The sequence below is a fragment of the Gasterosteus aculeatus genome, chromosome X, assembly GCF_964276395.1.
Source record: "Gasterosteus aculeatus chromosome X, fGasAcu3.hap1.1, whole genome shotgun sequence".
Lineage (NCBI taxonomy): Eukaryota > Metazoa > Chordata > Actinopteri > Perciformes > Gasterosteidae > Gasterosteus > Gasterosteus aculeatus.
In genome coordinates, this window is record NC_135698.1 from 8,180,750 (window position 1) to 8,193,581 (window position 12,832).

At 45.4% G+C, this 12,832-nt stretch overlaps 1 protein-coding gene across 6 annotated transcripts in view; it reads left to right on the forward strand.

The window, feature by feature from the left end:
- LOC120808733 (SLIT-ROBO Rho GTPase-activating protein 1) overlaps positions 1 to 12,832 on the forward strand; it is a 57,663-nt gene that overhangs the window by 32,966 nt on the left and 11,865 nt on the right. For 4 of the 6 annotated variants that reach the window (XM_040161829.2, XM_040161830.2, XM_078082614.1 and 1 more), the window contains exons 5-15: positions 1,059 to 1,238; positions 1,917 to 2,045; positions 2,561 to 2,782; positions 2,996 to 3,097; positions 6,018 to 6,215; positions 6,599 to 6,683; positions 8,160 to 8,187; positions 8,839 to 8,944; positions 10,832 to 10,892; positions 11,452 to 11,529; positions 11,677 to 11,811. In XM_040161829.2, the coding sequence (XP_040017763.1) occupies positions 1,059 to 1,238; positions 1,917 to 2,045; positions 2,561 to 2,782; positions 2,996 to 3,097; positions 6,018 to 6,215; positions 6,599 to 6,683; positions 8,160 to 8,187; positions 8,839 to 8,944; positions 10,832 to 10,892; positions 11,452 to 11,529; positions 11,677 to 11,811 (1,324 nt within the window). Of the gene's footprint in view, positions 1 to 1,058; positions 1,239 to 1,916; positions 2,046 to 2,560; positions 2,783 to 2,995; positions 3,098 to 6,017; positions 6,216 to 6,598; positions 6,684 to 8,159; positions 8,188 to 8,838; positions 8,945 to 9,523; positions 9,558 to 10,831; positions 10,893 to 11,451; positions 11,530 to 11,676; positions 11,812 to 12,832 lie in introns of all 6 variants that reach the window. The other 2 variants (XM_040161831.2, XM_040161832.2) reach the window with 1 other exon arrangement.

The following is a 12,832-nucleotide window of genomic DNA, read 5'->3' on the forward strand; positions in this document are numbered from 1 at the left end:
AACTGGTTCCAGTTAGGCCAAACCCCACCCAAGGCAGAGAGCTCCAGACAGGTCTGGCTTTGCTTCATTGTTCCACTCGTACAGAAATAACTGAACGATGTTTAGATTCTGGGATGTGCGAGTCGCTATTTGTGCTGAACTTGAGGTCTTGTGCAAAGAAGGGACTGTATATATCGGGTTTAAGGCTGTAATTTATTGGTTAGTTTAATTCCAGGTTAAGCCCAGATGTCGTATATTGACGCCTTTTCCTGTCAGTTTAAATGTATTTTATGTGTTTTTGTTTCCAATTCATTGCTCTGCCAGCTGTTTGTGTGTCTTTCCAAAAGAATGTCACAAGTTAGCTTTTTGTTCCGGTAGGCATTGCATCGAAAACTATTTTTAATAGTTTTATTCTTGCATACACAACACCGGAATTCCATTAGGGGAAATAATGTGCATTGTGTCCAAATACTAAATAAAATCTACACAAGCTAATTGTTCATTTCAATGCACGTTTTAGAGCTCTGTGTTGGCATCGTGGACCCAATATTTCTCCCACAGACAATGATTAGTCTGTCCTCAGAGCCCCCACATCTGTCCGGTCCCCCGTCCCCCCGGTGACCTGAGCCGCTGTTAATGAGACCGCAGCGCATCGTTTGTGTTTGCTCGTCTACCTGCTACTTAACGATTGAGTCACCCTCCCCAATGGTTCCATGTTATGTATGAGTAACGCTGTCTCTGGAGGTCGGTGACTCAAACTGGAGGAAATGGTTCTAATCGGCCGCTCACCATGACGGTAAGGCACTTCCCTTGTGCCGAATAGCTACAGTGTGATGACATAAGAGGCGGAAGCGGTTTTGATTATCTTCCATTATGACCTTTACTAAAAGATTTGTTTCTATTTAAGTTGTATAAGAAGCATATGATGCTGCATGTGAACCAGAAATGAATGCTGATGACGAGATCCAGCAGGGTGCCACATGGGACGGAAACCCTTAAATATCAGCGCATGACGATGAGCTAATCAACAACGAAGACTGTTTGTGATGAATATTTCAACCCTTTTTGTTTGTTTCCAGGTGATGAAGACGTACCACATGTACCACTCGGAGAGCATCAGCGCCGAGAGCAAGCTGAAAGAGGCTGAGAAGCAGGAGGAGAAGCAGATCGGCAGAGGAGAGCAGGTCTTCAGCATCCGGATGGAAGACAAATACCAGCGGCGCAGCTCTGTGAAAAAGATCGAGAAGATGAAAGAGAAGGTACGCCCTTCACACTTAGAATCCAGTTCAGACAATTGCGTTGAAATTTGGTTAATTCATTTACTTTTTCATCAGGGGTTTTCATTTGGTAGTCTTGAACACAACAAAATCACAGATTGATTGAAAAAGAAAAAAAACCCTCCACGACTCGCTCAAAGATGTCCTGCTGATCCGAGTACAGCGAAACACACTGAACGCATTGTCGCGGCCAAAGAGCAGGCTTTGTTTTCTCAGAACAGGCCTGCTCTCTGTTGGAACCCTGTGACAAATAATCCAATGGCTTTTTGAACGCCGCCCTTCCTGGGATGACTTTTGGGAAGTGTTAAAAATATGAACGATCGGTCGGTGTGTCAGAGTCGGCGCCCGTCGGTCAACGGATGGTCACTGTGCAGCAGCCTCGTGTTGCTCTGGTAGTGAGGAAGGGCAGCGTGAAGCTGATGGCTCAGACTGAGGTATCTGTTTGAACTGTAGCACGCAGGCTGTTTTTAGTTTAGCCTTGTATTTTTTCCGTTCCTCTTCCTTTTTTTTTTGTTGCTATTTTTAGACATTATGTAACTAACCTCCATTCTCCATGTAGAGACGTGTACAAAAGCACAAAAACTCTCCACGCATTAAATAAACTTATTCTCGCTCCGTTATTGTTTTTTCTCATTTTACACCTCTCAATTCCCTCAACAGCGCCAAGCCAAGTACTCCGAGAACAAGCTGAAGTCCATCAAAGCGCGGAACGAGTACCTCCTGACACTGGAAGCGTCAAACTCCTCCGTTTTCAAATACTACATCCACGACTTGTCGGACCTAATCGATGTGAGTATGTGACCTCACGCTTGTGTCCGCTCTGTTGTGGAGGTGTCCTCGCATAAACAGGACACTGACATTGTTGTCACTTTAGGTAGATTTCATTTCTCTGTGTTCCTCATAGTGGAGACCCATTATTCCTCAGACAGAATTGATTTAAATGCATCATCAAAGGAGACACTGGTGACTTTAGGAATCAGGAATCAGGAAATATTGGTTACCATAATATGTCAGACATACAAGGAATTTGACTTGGCGGTTGTTGCGTAACAGCAGACCGTACAATGACAACAGTGCACAAGGAATACAATAAAATATAATGCTATGGGTTAGTAGTATAAGGCTATGGGTTTAAAAATAAAGTAATAAAAGTTCAAGTTAAAAAATAAAGTGCACCAGCGAACTGCTGGGCCTGATTTAAAAGTTCTCGGGACAGAATTTACAGTGCAGCACCAAACTAAAGCAGCTTATCCACTTTTGTGATAACTGAAAAACTCTTGACCCTCTTCTTTCCTCTCTCCCAGTGCTGTGATTTGGGGTACCATGCCAGCCTGAACCGGGCCCTGCGCACCTACCTGTCGGCCGAATACAACCTGGAGACTTCACGCCACGAGGGTCTCGACATCATAGAGAACGCCGTGGACAGTCTGGACCCGCGGAGTGACCGCCAGAGGTTCATGGAGATGTTCCCCACGGCCTTCTGCCCACCGGCAAAATTTGAGTTCCAGTCTCATATGGGAGACGAGGTACGTAGTAGTTGAGAACACATGGAGCAGCGACGATGACCTGAACTAAATCTCAAAAAATAAGCCATACGCTTATGAGTTTCAAGTTTCGGGGTTTGCTCTGCCTTTGAGGATGAGCCCCGTGACTTGTTTAAACCAGAGGTTACGGGATGTTCCCTCAGAGGGATCCCGATTATTGACGATGTATTTCTATTCTAATTCTTCTTTTTCCAGGTGTGTCAGATCTCGGTGCAGCCAGCGATGAATGGAGAGCTCATCCTGAGGTTCCAGCAGCTTCAGTCCCGCCTGGCTACCCTCAAGATAGAGAACGAGGAGGTAAAGACGAGCTGACAAAAAGATATTAGATACTGATTTGCTGGTCAGCGGTGACGACCAATCAGCTGTTAAACGGACAATTTTGATTGATTGATTGGTGCATCTCAATTACACAGGTAATTGTGGCTTGTGCGATTCAGACATGTCAAAACTATTCTCTGCCGCTCCAGCATTGTTTACTGACAAGGAGTTTTGTCACGCTGCTCTTTGTTGGTGACGAGAACTTACAGCTACTAAAAAGTAAAAGTTTACTTCAGCCTGAAGTTACCCAAGGTGAGAAAAAGAAACCGCTGATGTCTGAAGAATCAAAGTGTTCTTTTGCATATCTCCCCCTCCCACACACAGACACACTTCATGCCCTGCAGGTAGCCATCAAACCTCTCTTAAGCCTCCATTTCAGTTCCCATCGGTAGAATTCACTCTCTTTTATTTGCACAAATCCGTCCAGTGCTGCTCTGATGCTTCTCTGCACATTGTTTGGGTCTGTGCTGCATGCTCGAGTATCACTACATCATTGTTGGTTTGTCGTACAAAGCGGTTGAAATAGCGTGGCTGCTATAGGGCTGGGTAAAAAGTAAAGCGTAAAATCACGTCCATTAGGTGGACTTTTGATTCACGTGTAAATATATTCCGCTTTTTTTTTTATTTCCAGAGTCCCAAAGCCTAATGCAACTAATTACATACAATAAAAGACATACAGACCTGTCTGTCTTTATCCTCCCCGTCTCCCTCCCTCCACATCAGTGCGCACTGTGTCTTTTACTACAAAGACCAACAGAGACACAGGAGCATGTCACTCAACTTCCTGTGCAACCACTGTTACTTCAGATTCCTGGGGCATATGATACCTGTATATATGGGCACGGTGCTTGTTACTAGAGCTTCCTGTTGTTGTGCTTGTGAGGCTCTGCGCGCCCGTGTGTGTGTGTGTGTGTGTGTGTGTGTGTGTGTGTGTGTGTGTGTGTTGCTTAGTGCCCTTGTCCGCCTGCCTCACTGAAGCGGATGTCCTGGTGGGTCAGAATTGGAGGGCGCCGCCTTGTGTTAGGATCACCAGATGGCCTCTCTTTCCCGGGCACAGCGTGCCAGATACATCCTTGAAAGATGAACTTTCAAAGCGCCGTAAAGACCCACAAGCGCGACTGTCAAATGTACAAGTACAAAAAAGAGTTTCTTTATCCGGACAGGAAAGGCTGCAGGGCAGCGCTTAATAGAAGTGCAGCTGTTTCCTCAAACCTCTTTGACTCTCGTGAAAGAAAACATTGCTGAATAATTTACCCTGCTTCAGTGTGGGGGGGGCTCTGCAACGGGTTGGGGTTTAACAAAGCTGCAATTGAAATTTTTTCATTAAAAATGAGTCTGCTCTCCGAGGACGCCGTTCATTTCAGCTCGTCAGTCAGTCAGCGTGGTTTGTCTCGTTTAATAATGTGGTCATTTGGTATGAACCAGAGCTCACACACGCCAATCTTCTTCTCGTTTGCTTTTTCAAGACATTTCTCGTTAAAGTCGGGCAATCTTATCCCATCTCCAACCGATCACACACTTGCTTCATAGTATGGTGGAAACTATCTTCTCTTATGAGTCATGGTTCTTTATTGAGAATAAACCAACTTCATTCGATCTCAGGGACTTTCTGCTGGTCTCTTGAGCAGCCTCGGGGAGCGATGGTCTCCGTTGTAATTGAGCCCAGCGGTGATCACTGGTAACTATTTGTACGCTGAATAATGGATCATTTCAACAGCCTTTTTCACTGGGAGCGATTCTCTCGCATGCACGGGTCCTCGTGATGACAGCCGGGCCGCTCGCCTCCGCGCGGGGTGGGGGGGGGGCAAGCGGGAAGAGGCTGCCAGGGAAACAATGGAGAGACCCAACACACCCGGAGCGTGTTGTCGGCACCTGGGCGTTTCAGCGTTTCCTCCATCTATTGAGGGCCGCAGGTTATCTAATGATATATCTGCAGACCACCCCTGCATTGATCGCCAAATACCAACTCCTGGCTGTTGTCACAATACAGGCTGATGTGTTTGAATCACAGAATCCCCCGTTTCCTTTTGCACCCTGTCATTATCCGTGTTCAAACCTGCCGTGTGTTTTTTTTTTTTGCTTCACGTGTGGATGACATTCTTCCTCAATGGTGCGAGCGCGAGCATGTGAGCAGCACACTGTAATCAATCAGTGTAACACATGAATGAGATGAAGTCCACCTCCCCTTTTGGGTGGTTGTCTTTTTTCCTTCTGAAGCCCAAATGAGTTGCCCAGAGGTTAAACTGTTTAGTATAATAGTGACACGGGGAATCCACCATGTTCTTTCATTAGCACTAAGGTCAGATTTACATTACTACCTCTGAATGGGGGTCCTTCTGACCATTAATAACAATTGGGAGGACAAACAGGAGGTGAACACCGAGTTGAGCTGCTACGGTCGCAGCACCTCTATCCGACCCAGAGTGTCTGTTTAATGGAGAAAGGCTTTTGTGGATTTATTTAGAGATGGTTGATTTTTCTACATCAGCATGACCTCTTTCCCTCTGTAGCGTTTCCACATCAGTAATTCCTGCTCGCATGCTTGAGTCTCTAGACTCTTCCTCCTCTCTGCTTGCATCCTCTTAACGTATTCAATCTTCATCTCTTTCTCTTCCTGGGTCTGTTTGTTCTGCAATTGTTTAAATCCCAAATGGCCCATATTGATATTAGTTTAGCTAAACTCAAGACTTAACTGGGTCAATGAGTTAATTATACGCCAGGCAGAATGGTCGCTGTGTTGACCCTGTGCAGGCCGAGGATTTTCAATGACAACATAAAATGTTTCAAATGTCTTTTCAATAACGTTTTAGGTCATAAGTGTAATTAGAATAAATCAGGACATGGACATTTCTGACAGGAAACAACTCTTCTACCCCCGTCTCCCTTTTTGCATCACCAGATCAAGAAGACGTCGGAGGCCACGCTGACCACGATCCAGGACATCGTCACCATCGAGGACTACGACGTGTCCGAGTGTTTCCACCACAGCCGATCAACAGAGTCTGTCAAGTCCACAGTGTCAGAGACGTACCTCAGCAAGCCCAGCATCGCCAAGAGGAGGGCCAACCAGCAGGAGACCGAGCAGTTCTACTTCATGGTGAGTGCAGACAAGGAGGCTTTCTCATGGGCGTTTTAAAAGGAGAGGACATCTCGTAGTTCTCTTGTCTCATTATACGCTTACATTCGTTTTACACAACTTTGTCACCAAAATACAGCGATTTTAAAAAGCTAAATCTTTGCGTGTAAATTTCAAAATCAAAAGTCTGAATCGTGCGATGAGCCCCCACATATTTGATCAGCTGGCAGAGGGGAAGGCTAACCGCAATCGTGTTCTAGTGTGAAGATGTGCTCTGATAAAAGCTTTGAAAAGACTCTCGGTGTCCTTTGCCCTCGTCTTTCTTATCCCAGATTGTTGTCTTAAGAGCGAGTGCTCTGGCTGGCACACGGGGCCGCCGTGTAATTACTCTCAATTCTCCACAGAAATTCCGGGAGTTTCTGGAGGGCAGTAATCTCATCTCCAAACTGCAGGCCAAACACGACTTGCTGAAGAGGACACTTGGTGAAGGTACAGTCAAGCTTACTTCGATAGCACCACTGTTCCCCTCAATGTCAAATCCACTTTCCCCAAGTTTGTTTGTCGCCTTCTTCCAGCTAAAGTATGTCGGCCGTAATCAGAGTCCGAACAGCCAACACAACATTTAAAAGATATATGTATTTTTTTTTTCAGTGGCAAATTTTGTCATTAATTGCCTGCTTTTTACAATACTCCAATACTTCCAATTGATTTTTAGCTAGAATTATCCGTCTTAGTGATATATTTGGTCCCCACTTAATGGCCCGCCATGCATTAGATGGGCATTGGTCATTTACGGTGTCTCTTCGTGCTGCTTCGGAGCGATCTCCTCAAGCTGCTCCACAGTCAGTCAGTCAGTCAGTCATGGTTCCAACCAGCATTCCTGGTGGTCTCATTCAACGTGGTTACATGGATTCAAATTACTGGCTTCGAATTATCCGTTTCATGTACACACCTTTGACTATGTGCGGTCCGACTACGATGCGATTAACACCCCTGGATGTCCGCGATCCAGTTGATAGTTCGACTATTGCGACATGTAACGGTGAATCGGATAAGGAACTGGACTTTGCGTCTTTGCGCATGCTTGAGATCCCGACGGCGTCTTCTCTCCGTTATCATATCAGCCAATAGCGCCATTCGCATTCGCTGTACTCCTATTAACATCATGCACAAATAGTAGAGGGATGTAGCTTCACCTTGCTCTCCGTTCGCCATCTTTCTCGTAATGTTGTTGTTGGTGGTTGTTGTTGGTAGTGGTGAAGCGGTCAAGCGGAAATGGCTGTATCACAACTATTTGTAATGAAAACAGCACCACATATCGTATCGGATATGACATGCTTTCGGCCAATGATTCGATTTATTCACTGCCATGTATATTGGGATAACAGCACCGCCCCCCGAAAGACAGCATAGTCCGACTAAGCAAAGATTCCAATTATACCATCATGTAAACACACTGAATCAAACGGTCCCCTTAATGACTAATGGAGGCGTGTGCTAACGAGGAGGAGGAAAGCCTCCTGCTTCTCCCACGCGCTCCTTTATCATTGTTGTCAATGAGCTGAACTGCAGCATGACTCACCCAGACACACAGACGGGTCAGATCCTGTTCAAGGGAACAGATGGCCACACAAACGTTCGCTCCAAAAAAACATTTAGAAGCCATTATGTGCTTTATCTTACTCTGCCGCTCTCAACCTGTCTGTGTGTTTCCATAGTGATCGGTGAGGCTTTGTGACTGTGAGTTGTAAACTTTGTGCCTAGCGGATGTTTGTTTTGTATTGTATTGTATTGTATGTATGTATGTATGTATGTATGTATGTGTGCGTGCGTGTTGCTGAAGATGGCAGGCGTCAAATGCTCCACTAGCCGTGCTCAGAATGCACCGCGGGGACCTTGGAGACAGGCTCCGGCATGTCCACACATCGAACTTCCCCTCACTTCTCTTCTCCTCTTCACCCGCAGGCCACAGAGCGGACTACATGACCACAAGGTAAAGCACACGCACACACTTCGAGACGGGGAGGGGGGGGGGCATATCCGAGACACGTATATCCAGCGACGTGTTGCAGCGAGAGACAGTTTGCCTCTTGACATTTTAATGTCACGTCAACTGTGGACAGATGAGCTGGTTGAACTCTGAAAAAACTAACTACAAAAAAAAAAATAGAGAGCACCGAGCAGATGTACCGGCCACCATGTTGTTTTTAGCCCAACGTGGTACGATGCCGCCGAGTTATAACATTTATCAGCCATGGCATTGGATAGTCAGTGAGCAACTACTTTGATAAATGTTTATTGTTTGGCACAAAATCATTATTCTCAGCTCCTCCAATTTGAAGATTTGTTGTATTTCTTTGTTTTGTATTGTTGTAAACAGAATGTCTTTTGGGGTTTTGGACTGTTGGTCAGACAAAACCAGACATTTATGTAACTCTGAGCAAAACCTTTTAAACACATATTTTATATACAAAGAAAGCACGGACACTTTTATTTCACTGCCTGCCCGTGATGTTGTGAGAAGAAAGAATAGACAGGATCAGGACAGAAAAAGTGAATTTATGGGTTTCAGTGGTTTGCTCAACTTCACTGTGAAAAGAACACTGCATTGTTTACTTATTCTAATGCATTCTTTGTATTCTAGACATCCCAATGGGCCATTCAAAACCCTCACCGGCACCCGGCGGGCTAGACCCCGCTCAGTTTTTAATGTTAGGTTGTTTAATGGCAATTTGGAGTCATTTATCAAGGTACTCATTACCAGTCTGCCCGCCTGACGTCACTCCTCCTCCTATCTATTTCTGTCTTGCTCTAGCTTTCTGGTCATTTTGGTGGGTTCCCCCAAAGCACTTGAGCTTTGTTTTACCGGAAAACTAACACAAAAACAACAACCCAGTTGTTTGGATCGTGGAAACATTTCCTCATGAGTCTACGAGCTCAGTGGTCGCCTGGGTCTGACATGAGAGGGGGGGGGGTGGCTCTGATTGATCCGGTGGGGGCCGCAGGAGGAGAGGAATGGCACTCGGTCAGCTCCCCTGACTCCCTGCTGACCTGGCGTCCGCACCGTCGCCCCGAGAGCTTCTCCGGAGCAAGAGAGCCAGAGAACAGAGCGGGACAAACTGCAGTCAGAGAGCAGGAAGCCAGACTGATACGTTGTGCCTCCTCCTCCTCCTCCTCCTCCTCGCTGGTGGCCGCGTCTGGTCCACTTCCCATTGTTTCCTTTTGGGGTTTTGAATGAGGGTAAAAGCTTCGGTGGGCAGCTGCTCTGGTCCTAATCTGGGTCTTGCTTTTCTCTCTTATTTCTGTTTCTCTGCGACAATTCTCTGTAGCCGGGGACGACGGAACTCACACGCTCGACATCAGGTAGACACCTTGAAGCGTCTTGGGGGGGGTCCCTCGCTGCTTGCCTGTGTTCATTTCCTCCATCTGTCCTGCCCTAACAACCCTCTACTATCTTATTGTGTTTGCTGTATTTTCTTTCTTAACTTCTTTTGAACAGACTGAAGCGGACTGAATAGAAGCTTTTCTCCATTAACAAAGATGTTGCAGCACATGTTATCTTCAGTTTCATTGCTTTTACCTGGCATGAACCACTTAGTATTACATGATCCTGCTGCACCAGTGCTCACGGCTCTCATCCATAGTCGATTTTGGCACGATCGCTGTGTTTGGACCGTGCATGAATACACCCGAGGGCTGTTAACAGATCCACTGTATCAATAAAGGCATGTAGCCGGTCCCTGTCCAGCACTCAGCAGCTGGCAGCGAGGCACAACACGGTTCGAGTCCATCTCTTAAGTGCGTTAAAGGAATGCTTATCCTCCCAAGGAGAAGGTGCCGCTCCTCTCATCTGTCCGCGCACACAGCTCCATGCAGAGTGTGTGGCTCTCTAGATAAGCGCCTCTCCTTCAAACACAGTGTGCACTTGTTTGCTAACGTAACACCACTTATATAGTATATTTAGGAGCACCGGAGGTCAATCAAAATGTGTTGCGCAGCCGGTTTGTGGATGCTTGTTGCAGCCAGCCAGTAATATTTGTATGTTTTCTGATAGTTCATGATTATTAATGGAACCTTTGCATGAAAAAATAGTTTGCTGGTCACCTCAGTCTGTCTCAAGAATAACTGTCACTTTGTCTGTAAACTCACCAACTTCACTTACACTGGGTACGTGTGTGTTTACACCCCTTTAACATCATGTTTCTGTGAGCCCGACCGATATCGTCAAATCTACAGAAAGAATAATGTAAGCTGCCATAATTAATGAATTGCGTTGGTTTTATAAATCCCTCTAATCACACGCTGTTTCAAACTTCTCTATTTAAAACAATTTAAATATCAACTACAATTACTGATCAAGATTCAGCGTTCTCTCGTATTTAATATGAATTCTCACACCTACTAAAATAAAGAAAGTTTAATGTTGAGCTGTTTCTTTGTTGATCTTTACTTTGATACATCTTTCTCTAGTGATGTATTTTATGTTTTGTAAAAATCTCTATTCTATTTGATCGCCATCATTCTTAATTATTGGTATTGACAACATATCTGTTACGTATCTGTCGGGCTCTTGCTTCTTTTTATGCCAATGGAAAATAAAACATGATCTGACATGTGGGTGTTTTTTGCCTTCAAAGGACTCTGGACAAGCTATTCCCCGCGTGGTAGAAAGCTGTATTCGCTTCATAAATTTGTATGGTGAGTTGCTTGTTGTCGTCACTTCGTTAAAAAGTGATCGTGAATGAATTCTCATAAGCCAAGTGTGTGACTTTGTTGAAAAGTGACACTACATCAGTTTCACAGACAGACAGACCGACAGATAGGCAGCTTAGCCCGGCACGAGCGATGACTTAAAAGATTTGTATGAATGAATGAATTTGTACACTGTATGAATGCATGCAGACATTAGGCATTCACGAAGGGTCCCTGGGAGTTGTCATGGTCGCCCAGCAGCGGGCCGTAAAAAAGAGATGAAAAGCAGACCAATTCTAGTTCCCTGTGACCCCTGACCTGGCTCCTTATTAACTCCAAATCCAAACAGGAAGACGCTTGAGTACAGCTTGATTGCGACCTCCCTGACTCATTAATTATCTTTAATTAGAAAAGTGAAGGGGCTTAACGACCATGATGTTCCTTTTTGAAGTCCAACTAAAGTAGGTTTCATTTGCACAGCGGGTGAGGTTTCTTTCTGAGTGGATTTATGCGTGTCTGTCCTTTTACTTCCTCTTCACCGTCTGTCTTTTTCTTTCACTTGCAGGCCTCCAACATCAAGGAATATTTCGGGTATCTGGCTCCCAACTGGAAGTCAATGACATCAAGAACTCTTTCGAAAGAGGTTTGTGTCGACTTTATCGCGTTATAATGAGCGTATTTAGCTAGTCTGCTTTTGGAGTTGTTAGTCAGATGTACTCCACATTAAACCATGTGCAATTTTTAATAATTAAGGAAAGCCAGCTGACATGCTTCCCTCGCTGTGTTTAAGGCAATGACCCCCTGACGGATGACGAGAACAATCATGACATCAACTCGGTGGCTGGCGTTCTCAAACTATACTTCCGTGGTCTGGAAAACCCACTGTTCCCCAAGGAAAGGTTCAACGATCTGCTGTCCAGCATCAGTAAGCACGCACACACACATTATTGCTTAATAACAGTAGTTTTATCATGCACCAAGTCACATGGACACAACATGTGCTGCAATGCCTTGTTCAGCTTTGTGTGTCTGTGTTCATGCTCATGCAGGCTTTTGTGTGCTCACTGCTTAGTGGCTCCTGGGTGTACTTCCACACATGGGTGCAGGATGAGTGATGGGGGATTCCCTGTTTACATTCCACAGCTCGGCATGCCAGCGATTGCAGTGTGGGCTGAATGCCCAGCAGGCTCCACATTAAAAACCCTCCGCCTTTTCCTTTATGGAGCAGCTCAGATCAGCTACAAGATCACTTTTCTACTTAACTGCTTCTCGTCGACCGTGTACTTCTTACCGCAGCTGCTAATATCCGTCATTTGGGAACTTTCAGCGGGGATGTTTTTTCCGGGGGTGTTTTTGCACGTGTTTGTTGGCGTTGCTCCTCAAAAGTAGCTTTGGTAATCACGAAAGATGAAATACGTCAAAAGTATCCCAGAAGCCCAAATCCCAGATGGCTCATAGTGGCTTGAGGGGGGACGGAGCTATTTTTAGCAGTTAAGCTCAGCCAAATATAACGGGGCGCTTCAAGTGCCCCAGCTGAGCAAATGAGATAGTGATGAAAGATGTCGGCAGCCTGGTATGTCTATGTCTGTTTGTTTTTGACAAAGAGGGAACCATTAGTTGGCAATGTCCTCATTTCTGTGACGCAGGAGAAAACGGTGAAATGCTAAGATGGTTTTTTGGAGAGATGCTGTTTTCATTTACAAGAGGAAAAACTACTTTTCGTCCTCGTCGTCAGGTACTTTTGAAAATCGCTTTGTTCCTCCACTGTGGTGTCAGCGGAGGAACAAGGTGAAGGTCACGATTAGAGACTTAAAATACGCATGTTATGTCACTGCATTAGTAAATCTTCAATGTGCTCTGGCTCTTCTCTTCTGACTCGGTGTGATGATGATCATCTTGTAGATGAGGTTGGACGTCACTGTTTTTTACACCCTACCGTGTCTTTC